This window comes from Ictidomys tridecemlineatus, chromosome 16 (assembly GCF_052094955.1).
Source record: "Ictidomys tridecemlineatus isolate mIctTri1 chromosome 16, mIctTri1.hap1, whole genome shotgun sequence".
NCBI classification, from domain to species: Eukaryota; Metazoa; Chordata; class Mammalia; order Rodentia; family Sciuridae; genus Ictidomys; species Ictidomys tridecemlineatus.
This window is the reverse complement of record NC_135492.1, coordinates 39,767,278-39,784,605: the sequence shown is the minus strand read 5'-3', so window position 1 is coordinate 39,784,605 and position 17,328 is coordinate 39,767,278. Positions and strand designations below refer to the sequence as shown.

The following is a 17,328-nucleotide window of genomic DNA, read 5'->3' as shown; positions in this document are numbered from 1 at the left end:
CCTTTTTCCATCACATATACAGGGGTCCTGACCCACAAGGTTCAACTTAATAATTCCAACCTGACCGTGCTGGGGAAGCAATGTGCAGTCAGTGCCACGCTCTTGAGTCTTGAACTTTGTTCTCCTCCTAAGCCAGGGGACCTGTGGCACTGTCCTCTGGCTGCCCCGCAACCTCTACGGGAAATGGCCGACACTCGGCAGAGCTGCACTGCTGGGCCAGGATGTGCAGGAGTCGGGGACTTCTCAGGACAGAGCCCGTCATCAGTAGAAGAGAACTAAAAACTGCCCAGCACCAGTTTGGACCCGCAGGCCTCCTGCCCTCGATCTGGCTGGTGCCTGAACAGGACACTTCACAAGGTGCTAACCCCCAGGGGCCGTGTCTAGGCACACCACCACCACCTGCCCTTACCACCCAAACCCACCAGCCCACTGCACCCCACAGTGGGGTAACCATTCTAGACAAAAGGTCACTGAGAGCAAAAGTAAATGCACTGAATCCCGAACTAGAAAGAACTAGCATGAGGTAGAATGAGAAAATGCAGGAGAAAAGCCTGAACAAACCGCCGGCTGGTGCCTTCAGTGTGCACCTTGTCCTGGCTCCCTCAAGAGGCTGAGGCAGGAGGGTCTCTTGAGGCCAGGACACAGCAAGGACCTGTCTCAAAAAAAATAAGATCTATAAAGGACATTATGGATATGAAGAGGTATTTCACCCTGCGTCACATCGCTGCTCCTGCAGGTATAAGAGGAGGAGGTCAGCGCAGCAGACTGGACCAACAGATGAACTGGAGAGGGATGTGCTAGCAGTCACTGTCCGCAGACCTTCCATATTTCTGTAGGTGTGAGGTGCTGCCCAAATAAAGTGTGTGTGTGGGGAGTGGCGGGGCAAGGACAGCAGGGCGGATCACCACCGGATCCAACTCAACTTCAAGTACAGGCCACATGGGACACACTCAGTCACTTTGCTGGAAACCCTGGAGGCTTCTGAGAGCTGCCTCAGGATGGGGGCGGGGGCTGAGCCATGGAGAGTCGTGCCACACCACCAAGCCACCACCAAGCCACCACCAGCCACGAAAACGCTGGTTCTGAATCAGCCTTGGGCTGCAGGTCCAAGGGAGGCTGGGCCACGGGACTGGCTGACCAAGGTACACGAGGGTTGCTCATCACGAGGCCACCTCCAGAGCCTGCCTGATGACCAGGGACGGCAGCGACTTCCATCAGTTACTTTAAAACTGAACCCTGGCTCAGGAGGCTTCCAGGACAGTCCAGGAGGCCGCCTACTGAGAAACAGGGCTGGGGGGAGTTTGGACCAGATCACCAAAGGCCACAGAAGAACAGAGACTAGGGTTTTAATGTGTGGTCACAAATCACAGCCACAGCCCGCCGACACGCTCAGCGATACCCTCCAGGTGCTCAGGGGAGGCACCTCCTCCACTGGGCCCTCCCAGTGATGCTCTGCCTCACCAGGGCCCAGAGCAAGGGAGGCGGCCATCTCTGGACTCAGACCCCTGAAACCATGAGCCCCAGAGCATTTTTCCTCCTCGAAACTGCTCCTCGGTGTGCTGGTCACAGCAATGAAAAGGCTAGAACCCTCTCCGAGCACCTCCCCATGGAGCACCTCCCCATGGAGCACCTCCCCGTTGGCGGTTGTCGATGCAGCACTTTGGAGGAGCTTGAAACGGCGCCAGGCAAAGGGCCCCAGCTAGAGCAGGGCCCAGCCCTGGCCCAGGGGAGCTGTGGGGAACGGGACGGGGGCGCAGGATTAGAGCAAATCACCACTGTTTTCTACGAAGACATGAAGAACTGCCATTTGCCAAGAGGAGGGAGGAAGGGGGGACAGTAGGAGGGGGAGGGGCAGGTCCCTCGGCAGGGCCTCCGCCCAAGGAGGTGTCTGCTCAGCATTCTCCTGCAGCTCCCTGGGAGCCGTGGAAGGATTCCAAGCAGAGAACAACACTTCAGGAACTTTCTCCCGAAGCTGAAGTGCCAGAAAGGAGGGTGCTGCACAGGAATGGGTCCAAACTGTCACCCAGGCTGGTGCCTATGCAGAAAAGGATTGGCAGCCCAGTGACAGGGTGTGACAGTGGGTTAGCTATGGGGACGGGGCAGAGGGAGGAGGCCCCCAAGGAAAACAGGAGAGCTGTGCCGACCATGAAAACGAGGGACAGAGGCCCAGGGCAGGTAAAGAAGACACAGGAGGTCCTCAGGTCAACTCAGACAAAGCAGTACTGAACCTGAGGTACACAGACGACATCTACAAGGTGGACAGGTCTGTGGTGTGACGGTCAGGACCTGGGTAAGACCTGGCAATCCTCAATGTACAGAGGTGATTCTAGCATGAGTTTGTGGGTGACACCATCAGAAGGGTCTGTACAGCAAGAAGGACGGAGCCCTGGGGAATGTAACAATGACATGTCACACCCATGTAATATGGTTTCCGTGTGGTTTGTCCCCACAAAAACTCATGTTGAATTCTGACTGTCTATATAGCTGGGTTGGGAGGGATTAAGGGTCCTCTCCAGAGACTGGGCTAGTTCTGACTGGGAATGGCTTTACTGTCATGACAGAAATCAGGTCCCCTTCGTCCCCTCTTCTCTTAGGCACACGTCCTCTCTCCCTTCTGCTTTTCCCCGTGTTGTGATGCAGCATGAAGCCCTTGCCAGAAGCAGCACCAATCTTGGACTTCCAGTCTCCAGAACCATGAGCTACATAAACTTTTGGTTATAAATTACCCACTCTCAGTAATTTTGTTACAGCAACAGAAAACAGACTAGGACAATGAATCTGTGAGAAGTGGCCACAGAACTAGAAGAGGAACCAAAGGAAGCAAAGATGAAGAGACTATCGGTTTCAGAGGTCTCAGTCCACGGATGGTCAAGTCCACTCCTCAAGGCCCAGGTAAGAAGGCACCAAGGCAGAAGAATGTGGTGCAGAAAAGCTGCTTAGGACATGGCACCCGGAACCGGAAAGATCGGAGAGTCCCCTCACCAGGACAAAATACAAACCCAAAATGCATACCCCAAAGATCCCCCTCCTCCAGCCACTCCCTGCCTGCCTACAGTCATTTATTAACCCAATCATGTCACCTCTGGACTTTCTTGCAGTGTCTCACACGTGAGCTTCTAGGGGACACTTTATCTAAGCCATAACAATTGCAAACGCAGGGAGAAGTTCCATCACCATTGTTGGTGTGGGTGACGGCACCGATCCAGGGAATGGGGGGATATGGAAGAAGTAATCCACTCTCCAGAAACAGCCACAGACAGGAGTCGGGATGGAAGGTAATCAGACTTGGGGACAATGGAAGCAGGGGCTCGCATTTCCTCAATTTGTCTGGCCTCAGTGGATTTTACGAAAAGCCCCAGTATTAAAGGTGACACTCAACATTCCCAAATCAAGAAATTATGCCACTGTTTCATTTTAATAGTCGAGCTTTAAGGCACCAGAGTTTTGTGAGTCTGAAAATTTATGGTAAGAGAATTTTGAAACCAAATAGAAATGTGTGTGTGTCTGTGGCTCCATGGGATGTTCATAACAGGTCTCACGAGAAAGGGATGAAGGCTTGCATCCTCCCGGGCTCGGCTGCCAGAGCAGACACCACAGCCCGGCGGCCTAGGGAACAGCTGTTTGTTTTCTCATAGTCCCGAAAGCTGGGGTCTAAGCTCGGGGAGCCAGCATGGCCAGTGTCTGGCGAGGGCCACCGCCTGGCTTTCAGATGGCCCCCTCTCACCGTGTCCTCACGCGGCAGGAAGACAGCGTGCATGCTCTCTGGCATCTCTTCCTCTAAGGGTGCTGCTCCCAGGACCTCATGGAACCCCATCACCACCCGAAGCCTTGTCTTCAGAGACATCATGCTGCGGCCAGGGCTTAACAGGCTGTTGCAAGGACACGACTCTGTCCGTTACAGAGTCTGTGGCCAGTCACGTTGGAGAAACCAGTTGAATGACATTTCTGCACATAGGACCTAGAAAACTCCACAGCCCACTCCTTGACGGGCCAATTTTGGGGAGCAACGAGGGTTCAGTCTGAGACTTCTAGCAAGACCTGACCTGACAAGAGTGTGTCTGATCCTTCTACTTGACTTTGACCCAGTTTCTGCAGCTGGTTTTTCTCTTTTGGTGCTGGGGAAGGAACCCTGGGCCTCGTGCTCTGTCACAGAGCCACATCCTGCCCTCCCTGGTCCTCTGGGTTGATTTCTGGGTGGATCCCTCAGGTGCCTTTCTCAGGTCTCTTTACGGAAGGGCAGGCCGGAGGTCCTCTAAGGAGGGGCAGAGAAAGGCAGGGAGTCCAGAGCGTGTTGCCTCTGCTGGGGTGACTTGGAAACAGAATCTGGACCCTTGTTTGGCGTGGTTTTTGGCTACTGCCAGCCCCAGCACCTTACTGCCACATCCACTTCTCTAATTGTGCTTTGGAGACAATCAGTGGAGAAATTTCAAAATGCACTGTGTGCACGCGCGCCTGTGTGTGAACCCCAAAACACAGCAAAGCAGAAAGAGTCCAGGAAGAATCCAGCTCTGCCACCTACCCTGGGTGCGACCCCAGCCAGGGAACAGGCCCAGAAGCTGCCCTCGCCGTGCTCCAGCCACACACGGCCCAGCACGCGATGGCTTTCCGAGGGAGGTCCTAGAAGAAAGGAGCCCGGGGCACCCACACCTGGCAGGTTCCCCCGCATGAGTCTCTGGTGAATTCGCTAATCTTTTAAGGTCTCAGGAGACAGCAGTTTACACCCTTCAGGACAGAGGGGCTTTGTAGTGCAGTGAGAACATGTGTGTCCATGACGTCACAGGCCGACGTGAAGATCAGTCCTCTGTGTGCCCGAGAGCTGCCGCCTGTGTCCCCAGGACAGTGGCGTCCTTGTGCAAACAGCACCGGGGGCTCAGGAAAGCCAACGGGGGCTGAGGGAGGAACAGCAAAACCCAGTGTTGCTCCGTCTCCTCAAAGTCTCCATCTAAATATACTCCTTTTCCCAGGTCCAGTGTGCGCCATAGTGGGGACTTCACACCCACTAACGGACATGTCCCCCCCACACCAGGAACGCTCCTTCGCAGCCCTGTTTTTTCAAGGTTCTGGCCCCACTTCTACAACCTTCATGACCCAGATCAGAGCCGCGAACACTAAATGCTATGTCCTCACACAGCCCACGACAGACAGCGGATGACGGCTTTTGTTCTGTCCCCGACCCCTGGCACCCCTGGCACTTCTTCCTTTGATGCGTTGTTTGGCCAGAAAAAGGGCAGGAGCAAGATGGTGATCTGCCCGAGCAGCTCGGGGCGAAGACTCTTAAGGCAGAGGCGAAGCTGCTGGGAAAGGCTGATGTCAGCTCCGGGCAGCTCCCGCCAGGATAAGGAGGGCTTTGTCTTCAGCTCAACTGTGAAAATGAGAAAATGCCTGCAGCCTGACAAACGAGAAACCCACACACACAGGTCAGGCCTGTGACCTTTACTTAAAGGTACCACACTCCCTAAGCAGAGCGCTCCCAAGACTGGGACGCAAGAGGAGCGGGATCAGGCAGGGACAGGAACCTCACACCACAGGCCCCAAGGGCCTTCCTGCTGTGGGGGGGGGGGGGCGCACACACTGACTAAAGACCTCTGTCCCCCAACTCACTTTTGTAAGTAAACACACATGACTGACATGCACTGGGGGAGGGGCTGAAAGAAAGAAAGAAATCCTAATTTAAGAATATCTCAGTTTCTGAGTTATTTAAAGCAACTAAAAATAAGGCTGTGAAAAGTCCTCTTAAATTCACAGGACACTTTAGGGAATACCAATAAGACTGTGCACGGAGCCCAGAGCAACAGAACGCCAGGCGAGCCCTTCCCAGGCCGGACGGTGCCAAGGAGGGTGTGGCTGAGGGGGGACACTTAAGTTTCAAGGATTCTATTCAACAGTCCAGTTTATGAAACCTGGAGAAGGTGGCGGGGTGGTGTGTCTTCATATGCTTAAAACAAACTTTTAATTAAAAGTTTCTTTTTGAACATTTTAAGCTAAAGTTACTATGGACTTGTGCAACTAAAAATTGGGTCAGAAATTTTAAACAAGAATTTAAGAAGATTTAAAATGCCCTTCGCTGGGCAGACAGAAAACTCCTGTCTGGAGCTGGATGTGGCTCTGGGGCAGAGCGCTTGCCTGGCAGGGACGAGGCCCTGGGTTCCCTCCCCATCAGCACAAAACAGACAGTCTTTGTTTGTTCTTAGGGGGTTCTTACCTGTGCAAAGACACCATTTCCCTCTCTTTGGAGGACACTGGGCAGCGACTCCTCCTTCTCAGTCCCTAGGGGAACCATCCCGGGGCAGAGAGGATTGGGAGGGCTCTGAATCGCCCGGGACCGCCAGGCCACCTTCCCCTCCATCACCCCATGCAGCCTCTGTCCGCCAGTGTCAGCCCTTGTGTCCTGACAGCACTTAAACTGGTGACCATCTGAGACCACACGGCATCGAGGTCCTATACCAAATGACTCGGGGCAGCTGGCTGTGTGCGCTGTCAGGATCACCGCCACCCAGCTGCTGAGCACAGCGCGCTGGTCCGGGTCACACGGCGGGGTGTGAAGCCTGACCTACTGTTGTCCACCAGCTGGCTGGAGGAGCACGTCACAGGGTCTCAGTGTCACCATCTGTACAGAGGGGACAATAATGCCACCCATATCACAGGACTGGGAGGACAGAATGAGGTTACGCCCAGGAAGCACGGGACGCCGTGGGCATACAGTGGCGACTCCAGGGCGCTGGCACGCAGGAGGGCCTGGGTTCCATCCCCAGCACCGCAAAACAGACCCTTCCCACAGGGCTCCCGCGGTCTCTGGATGCTGAGGCTCAAGACCCCTCAACGAGCCCAGGGACGGGGTGTCCACCTTCTCTGAGGCTCGCACGGTGCAGCCACACGCCCGTCCGTGAAGGCCTACGACGGCTTCCCACGCGGATCCCAGCGGCTCACCAGGCCAAAGTACTGAAATCACCTCAGCTTTTCAGTTTCCTCTGGGCTCAGTTTAGTGACATGAGGAACAATTTCCTTCACCCTCTTGGAGCTTGGTGGTGCACACACAAATGCAGCCAAACTAAGGGACACAGAGAGGAGGAGAGGCAGGGGCCACCCGCAGGACTATAGAAATGCCACCCGCACATGGGCACAAAGACCCCAAACTGCAGCCACCCAGAACACGTGAGGGTCCGTGTACGTAATCAGCCCCGTGCAAAAAATAAACAAAATCTACACAAAACCTCAAACCCCACTTTAGCCAGGGATCTTTTTTCTAACCAAGTTTCCATGTTATGCTCAGTACATGATTTCAAAGGCTTCCTCTAGCCTCTGTGGCAAACTCGAAGAACTGCTGCTTGAGTTCCTCTGCTCCCCGCTCTCTCTTCACCTACGGAGAGAAGAATCACTCGGGCGGAGCGGGGGCCATTACCCGGGGGCAGGCGGTGGAAGAAAGGAAAGGAGGGAGGAAAGAAAACAGACACAGGAGACCCCAGACCAGAAGACCACCAGCGAGTACACCAGACTTGGCTGGTCAGTGTCGTGAAAGGACTTCACAGGAATGGCCACCAGCAAGGACGAGGGGCAGTGTTTCAGAGCAGCACCTCTAGCAGGGAGGCTATCCTCCACCCAGCCTGCCTCCTTCCTCGAGGATCCAGGCGGCCTGGGGCAGACACGGGTAAGAGCGCAAGGCTAGTGACCATGGCTGTGACCCTGGGGAGCCCATGGGCAATGACTTTGCAAGTACAGACCACTGACCAAAAGGAGGCCTCACCAGCTGCCAGCAACACCAAGCCCTTCCGCACGACCTCTAGCAGCTAAAGCTGCAGCCTCCTGGGGAGGACACAGCTGAGGCATCACTGAGTGGTCACTGGTCTGGGGGTCCTGCACAGCCCCAACACTTCTGAGGTATCATCCTCTCGCAGCCTCAGCACCTGCTCCTGAAAACAGCTGATACACAACAGGTGGACAGGCCAGCGGGCAAGGTTGGGGGACAGAGGACAGATACCGGCCTGTCCTGAAGGGTCACATCTCCTGTGAAGGTGAAGCCAGACGATGCATGTTCAGGTGTCCTAGCACGGGGCCAGTTCACGAAAGCACTCAACAAGTGTGCCCCTCACAGGTGACCCGCTGAGCACTGCGACTGCCCATACAGCCCCCCACAAACCTCGCAGGAACAAGCCACTCCACTTCTGAAGGGCATCTGCGGAAGGTGCGCTTCTGCACCGCGCCCTCCCCAGGACCCCAGCCCGGAAGTCTCAAGCCCAACACGAACTGAGCGCCACCGCCTGCCCTCAAGACGTCAGAGATGCTGCAGGATTGTCAGTACTCGAAATACTAGGAGCTCCCTAACGCCCAGCACAGGGGACTGGGGGATAAACTGTGGCAGGCGCAGTCAATGGAGGGGGCTGCAGGTGTGGCCAAGGACGAGAGCTGAGGCGGCGGTGTCAGGGATGCGCTGCGAGCACAAGAAACAACAGTCCAGAGGGGTCTGGACAGCGGCCGCCTGGCGTCCCACACAGGCAAGGGGGCGAGAGAACATCCGTGTCTCTGCTCCATTTACCAAAAGAAACTCAGGAGGGTGATGGTGGCTGGGGGTGGGGGTACACAAAAGGAGGGCAAGTGACCAGCAAGGGTAACACTTGACTGAGAACCTACCTAATAAAATCCCCTCTTGTAGAAGCGTGTCACTGTTTTACAGGTTCAAAAAATATAGAGCAGTGAAGATGGGGGTGGGGATCCAAACCTCCATGTAGTAAGTGGACGTCCCAAAGGAGAATGGATGCTGCAAATACCGCGACCCTGACCGGGCGGGGGTGGTGAGCACTGAGGGGGACACCTTTGGCATGACGGGAAAAAACTGCTGCAAGCGAATCCTGAACTTATTTCCGTTTAGATTTTCCAAGTGGAGGAGGCACAGTGACCCTGAATGGACTCCACGCTCACCACAGGAGAAAGCCACACGCAAGTATGTTGGTTGGGAACGTGGGTCTCACTAGTGAAGAAGCAAGATGTGCACGTGGACCGGGGCAGGAGAGGCCTAGGGTAGGAGTCCTGGGGAGAACTCGTGACTTCCCAGTTCTTTCCAAGAAAAGGGTCTAAGAGCAGCTCAGTTCAGCAGGGCTTCCCCAGTGGCAGTGAAGTTGTGTCGGTGCTGTCCAGTACGGTCACCACCAGCCCATTGTGGCGATGAGCTTGAAATGTGCCCACTGCACCTGAAGAGCTGAATTTTAATTTTATTTAATGTAACTGATTTATTTTACGGCACTGGGGATAGAACCCAAGGCCTTCTATATGCTAGGTGAGCTCAATACCACTGAGCCACTTCCCCAGCCCCATAAGGTTTAATTTTAAATTTAAACTGCCACCCGTGGCCAGCGTCCATCTTATCAGACGCCCAGCTCTAGAAGCAGCAGCACCATGGTAACTCAACGCAACAGGAACACCCACCCATCCTGTAATCCATTTTCTTCTTATTGGGGTTGTGTTGGGGTGTGGGTATGTGAGTGTGTGTGTGTGTATGTGTGTGTGTGTGTGTGTATTATTAGGGATTTAACTCAGGCACTTTACCACTGAGTTACATCCCTTTGACTTCTTCTTCTTCTTCTTTTTTTTTTTTTTTAAAGACAGGATGAGGTCGGCCTCAGACTTGCCATCCTCTGGCCTCAGCCTCCCAAGTTGCTGGGATTACAGTTGTGTGCCAACATGCCCCAGACCTGGGCTTTTAAGTACTGTTTCCCACCAAAAGGAACCAGGGTCCCCTGCAGCGATGGCTTATTCCAAGGTCAAGCAGGAAGGTTAGAAGGTGACTCTAGAACATCCGATTTGCCACAGAATAGGAAAGGTGCTCAATTAAAACAACAGCTGTGAAACAGGAGCCGGGGAAGGGGATGGGGAGAGTGACAACCCTTATACAAAACAGGGTCCTTAAGGCCACATGAATCACAAACAGGAAGACAGGAGAAAAGGGAGCTCTCCTGCTTACCAGGAAGAGCACAGCCGTAAAAAATCACTTAGTGACATTTCTATGAGAGTAGGCCCACCCCACCCTCAAATCCATTTTCTTTCCAAACGTCAGATAAAATATTTTTCAACGTCCATTCGTGTTCTTAGTACTTATAAATATATATATGTATGTACGTACACACACACACACACACACACACACACACACACACACACACTTCACCATATTAACAAAACAATTAATTATGAGCTCAAATGACCCTGGTCACCAATGGAAGGAAGAACCCAGCAATTCTCATTTCCCAGGTGCTGGAGAATCACTAAGCAACCCCCCTCCCGCCCCCAGTCACAGCACATGAGGTTCTGTCACACTCGGCCGCCTCCTAGCCTGGCTCAGGGCCACGCCAGCGCCCCACGGGAAAGCAGCCCCACAGGATGCTTCCAAAGGAAACACCGCCGAGCATGCGCCGGAGCCCCTCACTGCTAGCTGCCCAAACGGCTTTTCAACACCCCCTTTCTCAGAACCATGGCCACTTCTTTAGTGAAGAAATAAACAAAACGCATTTTCACAAGACGTCATTAACAGATTCTAGGAAGATCAAGCATAGAAAATCATTTCATAATCTTAAAGAGACAAACACACATGGGTCATTTCCAAGTAGGTGTGGATTGCGGCTGACTGCAGAAAACTTCTAAAACACATGAAATAAAAAGGGAGCAGGCTAGAGGTCAAGGGGTGCACGTTTCATCACATCACATGACAGTACTTACCAAGTACCCTACACCGTATTAGTCAGAGGTGCCACATCTTTTCGGTTCACCTGTGAAATCTGTCATTAAGCTCTTAGAGAACACATGCAGAAACCCTGGTGTGTCATTGAAATTGAGGGACACCCAGAATGAACTGACTGCACACCAGTTTTCCAACTTACAATTCAAAAGTCTCCCAAACTGAACACTGAAAAATGGTTAAGATGAAGGGCACAGAGGCTCACAGCTGTAATCCTAATGATCCTGGAGGACCTCAAGTTCAAAGCCAGCCTGGGTAACTTAGTGACACCCTGACTCAGTGGCAGAGCAGCCTTGGGTTCAATCTCCAGTACTGCCCCCACCCCCAGAAAAAAAGGTTAAGATGATACATTTACTGCCAGGACACTCCTGTGCACACTTTAATGGAGGCTAGACTGGAGGATCACAAGTTCAAGGCCAGCTTCAGCAACTTAGCAAGACCCCCGTGCAACTTAATGAGACTGTCTCTAAATAAAAAGTCAAAAGGCCTAGGGATGTGGCTCAGTGGTTAAGGACCTCTGGGTTCAATCTCCAGTACCAAAAACTAGATAAAAATTTAAAAATTTTAAAAGGGGGCAGTAGCCACCTAGCTGATGTGAGCACAGGGGGTGTAGTAGAGTGGGGTGCTACTGTGTCTTCTTCCCTAAAATTCTGCATGATGGTGTCAATTATGAATTGCACACAGAATTTAATAATTCTATCTCTATTATTTACTCTTAAAGTTGTGTATAATATCATCACAGACCTATACTTCCAGGCCATATCTGTAATCAAGCCAAGGAGTTACAGAACCAATTCTAAGTGCTTTCACATTCTAATCATACCAACGTCTGAAGCTGAGTGTTTGCCGTCTGACTAAGCACTCAAAATAATCGGGTCCCCTGGTTACTCCCACGAAGGATAAAGAAGGTGGGATTCAAACCCAGGTGTTTAGACTAAAGTGTACACATCTCAAACATTAAGTTCTCTTTTACTAGCATCTGAAAAATGGAATCATTCATAAAAATAAGGCCGACCATCAAGTGTGTGCCCCTCTGGGTCCAACTCCCTGCATATTTTAGCTCTAATGCTTAAAATAGTTGTGTCCACTAGCTATTATCACTGTCATTTTACAAATAAGGACATTCAGCTCAGAAAAACCAAGGGACTTGTCAAGGCCTCACAGCTGGCAGGTGGCAGAATGAGGATTGAAACCAAGGCCTGTTGGATCACAAAATGTTGTCACAAAGCTGACTCTTCCTTCCTTTAAAAATAAAAGGAACTGGTCTCTGATTCGGGGTTAGGAAGAGAGGAGAAGAAACAACTCCTAGTAATGGAAGGATGGACTCCAACAGTCCAGAGGCCAGCAGCCTCCCCAGTGTGTAGAGCTGGTGATCTGCAGGGCCCTGCTGCGGCTAGATTCCTGATTGTAGCAAATTCCAGGGCTCCAGACTGCAGGCTCAGCCTCTGACTAACACTGCAGTGATTTATTTGAGGATAAATACCTCTGTCAGTGTCTTATGACTGAACACAACAGGCCAAGCAGATTGGAACGCCAGGAATGCGAGGCTGCCTGAGCTCTGCAGCTCGGGCCACCTCCAGCCGCAGAAGCGCCCTGCCTCCAAGGAGGAAGCCCTCGGAGCCACCGCCTGGCCCAAGGAGCAGCGTCCTTGGGAGTCAGATTGGTGAGACCAGCCTCCTGGAGGAGGACAAAACATTCCCTGGGCTGGCTGGAGGGAGGGGCAAGCCCAAGACCCACGACCACACCAAGCCTCTCCTCCACACAATCAGAGTGACTTCACCACCACGGCTGACAAGACACCAGGCTCCGATGGTACCAACCCAACCGGATACACAACTGCCACCTGGGACTCTGCCAGGGGCTGGCCAGGTGCCTCCACATCCTGAAAGCATGGGGAAGGCAGTCGGCTCCCTTTGAGATGGGGAGTGTGGAGCGGACAGGTGGGATGGACGGAGGCAGAGCAGGCTGCGTTCCAGGTAGGAGCCCGGTCCCGCCACTCAGATCCGGACCGCTTGAGCTTCAACCCCTTCATCTTGCAGAGGAAGAAACCAAGGCCCATGGAGTTACAGGGATCTGGGTCAAGACAGTGGAGCACAGGTGTTGGTGGCAGATGGGGGACTGGCACCCAGGCCTCCCGGTCCAATGGCCGGTTCTCCGACCACTGCTGCAGGCTGAGGTCAGCTGAGACGAGCAGCCCCTGGTGCTAAACACGGAAGCCTGGCTCCCCCTCCCCGGGAAGGTCTCGAGTTCGCACCAGGAGCACAGAGGTGCATCCCTCACGCACACGCGTGAACACGCATGATCCAGACCCCACTCAGCTGCCAACCCCACCTTCTGCTCCCCCAACACACGACAGTCACTGACATCAGTTCTCTCAAAAACAATCAGCAGGTGCAGGAGAGAAGAGCCCAGTTTTCCAGACAGAAGCCCTGGAGCTCTGAGAGACTCTTCCCTTCAATGGGGCCACGCAGCCCCGGAGGCCCAATCTGCAGGAAGGAAGCCGCCTCTCTCCACAGCTGTAAGGTTACCTGGGCACCTTCCTGGCAGAGCAGAGCTATTTATCTTTGACAGAAAGTACCTTATGAACAACTTTAAAAAAATGACAGCTGAATCACTGGCACAAAGTCATTCAAGAAATCTGGCCCCAGCCTGGGGGTGCGCAAGCCCAGGAAGGAGAAGGGACTTACATGTGGGGGTTGAAGATGCGACTCATCTTGGAGACGTGGTCGTTTTCACAGTCGAGGTCCTCGTCCCCAGGCTCCATGCTGAACTTCCTCTTGCTGGGGCTGATGGGGGGAGGGCCAGTGCGGTGGCTGCTGAGGGCAGAGGCCACTGGGAGGGTCTGCATTCTGGGTTCTCCCCTGAGAGCAGCTTCACCTACGCACAGAGAGAGAGATGATGCTGTCACCAGGCAGGACAGCCCCCATCTGGGTCCCCAGGCTCCCCCGCCTGCCCGCCCGGCCCCTTGCAAAACTGCTCCCAGTGGAAAGTTTTTGGCAACGTGACGGGCTGCCTGCCACCCTCAGGACATGGTCTGAGCCCGAGTCCTCTGCCAAGCATGGGGCGTTTGACATCAACGCGGTTTTCAGCACAGTCTTTAGGGTAGAGTTTAAAATGAAAAGGTGCAATACAGCAGAGAGGGAGGAAAACAGCGTCCGCCACCAACGACCTCAAAGGCTAATTTGAAACATGGAAGGCCCCCGACTCCCAGGTACTCGGCTCCCTCAGCCAGGAGAACGCCCTCCCAAGCCCACCAACCGCCACGCCAAGCCGCCTTCTCTGGCCTGTTATGCTTTTATTATATTTTTGGTCTATTTTTTGGGTTTTGTTCAGAACAAGGAAAACATATGGGCTAACAGTTCACATTTGCCCCTGAAGTGAAAAGGAAGAAAAATACATTGCTTAATGAGAAATAAACATTTTATTCCTAGAAACGGCTTGTGAAAATCTGACGCCGTTGGTCTGGTTATCAGCACCAGGTTTCAGTGTCTAACCTGTGGGGGGCAGAGGTACCGCTCTCCAGACACTTTTCAAAGTCAGACGCCCAAATTGTAGTTCTGATTTTGATGTGATTTGACACCTTGGTGTTTTCTACAACCACTATGTTAACAGGCTTTGTCCCAGATGATAACTCAGTGTCTCACTATGAACTAAAGCAAGTGTGACCTTTCTCATTGATAACAATTCTGTGTGTACCTTCCAAACTTCGTCACCAACAGTGATCATTATTTCAAGTGAAATGAACGTCAAGCTCTCCGAGTCCCACGGGGGCGGGCACCTCGATTTTTTCACAAATAATAACCCTTTTGTTGTGCAATATGTCTTGGTCTCTGAGGCCTGAGCAGTTCTGTTTCCTTTTGGTCACAATTTGAGAGTCATACTGGGATGGAGGCAACTCATCAGAGGCCCTGTGGCACCTAAGAAAAGCAATCTCTGTCTGCCACCCCTCCTGCTCAGATCATCACAGATGTGTCGCGGGTTTAACAGACACTGGCTTCATACACACACGACAAATGCCATTTTGTTACGGGAAGGAGGGAGGGAACAGCCTCTGACCATTTACCAGGAAAAATAAAATCTCTGCCAATTTAGTCAGCAAGATATAAACTCACAAATATACACTGACCTATCGGACACCTCCAGGCATGGCTTCTTATAAGGGTTCTGGCCCCAAAACAAACTGGAACTTTCCATTCTAAATGAAATACAAAAAATAAAAAAACCAACCTAATCCTAGGCTAGGCTTCGACCCTTAGAAAGTTGGTATGTCTCTGGTTTGGCCACCACTTCCTACCGAGTAGCTTTTGTATTTAAGAAAAAAAAAAAAAAAAGCAAAGATAATCCTTCTACCTTGGTAAATTAGAAAATACTAATTCCAAACATCCCCCTTTTTTCTTGTCGTCCTCCTTCCACGGAGAGAAAAGAGGGTGTCCCCAGGTAAAACTTCCACTGCCCAGGCAACCTTCTGGGGATCCCTGATGACGGAACCCCAGGAATCAGCAAGTGTGACTCAAACCTCAGGTCAAAGCGGCCTGGCCTCCCACACTGTGCCCAGGGTGTCTCAGCACCCTGGCCTGGAGCTGAGGGGGCGGGGAGGAGGGAGCTCTGCGGACCCCTGAGCTTTGGCCACCATTTCATCAGCCGACTGCTGGGTGGCAACAGAAGTTGCTATGGAAAACAAGCGTCACGGCAACAAAGTCAGATCCGTCCAAAAAAGGAGCTCGTCATTCATGACACTGTGGCACGGAGAGCAAAGGCTCCTGGGAAGAACAACATTCCCTCCCCCTCGGGGCTCCAGGGCCATCCTAGTAAAAATTCTTGTGATCATTGGCATTTCAAAGTTCATCAAGCGGATGCACTGCTAAGTCTAACGACTGAAAAGAAAAAAGTCCACAGCAATTCTCAGAAAGCACTGGAGATCCCTAACCAGGGAGTGGGGAAGGGACCACGGAGGCCCCCTAGATGACCCTTGAGCTGGAGGTGACCTGGAGTTGCAGCACATCAGCATCTCGGAGGCTGCGCTGGAAGGAGCCTGGGGAACGCCTAGCTGGGGATGCAGGAGGCCTCAGGTTCCACCCCCAGCAAACACACAACAATTATTTAGTTAAACTCATCAGATATTTTGGTTGGGGGACTCAAGACACCTGTGTTCCAATCCTGTTCTTCCCGAGTGCAGTTCTACTCTCTGGCCTCCCACAGTGAGGGCCTGGGCCAGGTAAGACCTTCCAGCCCTTAGAGGGAGTGAGCCACAGTCCCGAAATTAATCAAGTGACCAACCGACCAACATTTACCAAGACGTCATTACACAAGGGATTGTGATACTACCCCAGCAAAACCAAAGCGTGACCCTCGACTGTTGTGTGTGTTGAGAGAGATACAGGTGACCCTGGGTTCCAACAGACTTGGAAACCATGAGATGAAACAACTGTCACAGGTTTCTTAATGGCAGGTCTTGTCGTCTGTCAGATGGCAAGACAGAAACCCTGCTCCCCGCCATCATTCTGCACCGTCCCCTCGTGCCATCTCTCAAAGCATTGTCCTCAGCACGTCCACCCACCCTATCTCCAATGCCCAGCAGTCACTGGGAAGCCATGCCCAGACTGCTTCTGCTCTCACAAATGACAGCCAGGTCCTTCCTTGTTTGTCCAGGCATAGCCACCCTTTCTGAGCCCTCACACTTTTAACCCTAGAAGTTAAACAGTCACCACTGCACACAGAACTCAAGGTCCACCCTCCACACCCTCACCAGGGTCTCCCCTCAGGCTCCTCTTATCTAAAGTCTGTGTATCCTGCAGAGTCACTTCAAAAGCCACCTCCTTCCAGACCCCGTCCTCGATTCCTCAATCCATCTCTTTCCACTAAAATCTATCATGGTGGCGCTTGCCTTCCTAGTTTGTTTTGTGCTCCTTGAAGAAGGGATCATTTATTTTATGTATCTGAGAATACAGAACACCGTACGTGCACACCACGATGCTCACATGAAGGAATGAGGCAACGGTACAGGCAGGTGACAGATTTTTAGGTTATATTAAAGATCTAAGATGCCACAGAATAAGGAATAAAATCTATTCAATAACACATTTACATGAGCAGCTCTCATAAGTCAGCAATGAAAAGAGAACTTAACCTGGGCACATCGGCAGACGCCTGTGACCCCAGCCACTCGGGGAGGCTGAGGCAGGAGAATCGCTAGTTCCAGGCCATCCCTGGCAACTTAGTGAGACTCTGTCTCAAAATAAAAAGGGCTGGGGATGCAGCTCTGGGGTACACACCCCCTGGGTTCAATCCCCAGTTCAGCAAATAAAAAAATTTAAAAATACGGTATATCCCAGCAAGGAGACATAATTCAGCCATTAAAAGGAATGAAGTCCCGTTGGTGCCGGGGCCTCTATGAACCTGGGAAGCAGGGAGGTAAGAAGGAAGCCAGAGGCAAAGGCCACATGTCGCTGCGTTTCTATCAGATGTCCAGACCAGACCCTCTAGAGACACAGAGTAGATTAGCGTGGCTGTGGGCTGGGAGGGGGGCTGGGAAGTGACAGCTAACAGGTGCCGGGATTCTACTGGGGATGATAAAAATATTCTGCAATCAATTGTGGGAAGGTCGC

The 17,328-nt window shown here is 52.5% G+C and overlaps 1 protein-coding gene across 7 annotated transcripts in view; it reads right to left on the bottom strand.

The window, feature by feature from the left end:
* Nucleotides 1–17,328, bottom strand: part of Vgll4 (vestigial like family member 4) — a 138,221-nt gene that overhangs the window by 20,057 nt on the left and 100,836 nt on the right. For all 7 annotated transcript variants that reach the window (XM_078033470.1, XM_021731993.3, XM_040290950.2 and 4 more), the window contains one exon: nucleotides 13,411–13,600. In XM_078033470.1, coding sequence (XP_077889596.1) covers nucleotides 13,411–13,600 — 190 coding nt within the window. The remainder of the gene's footprint in view (nucleotides 1–13,410; nucleotides 13,601–17,328) is intronic.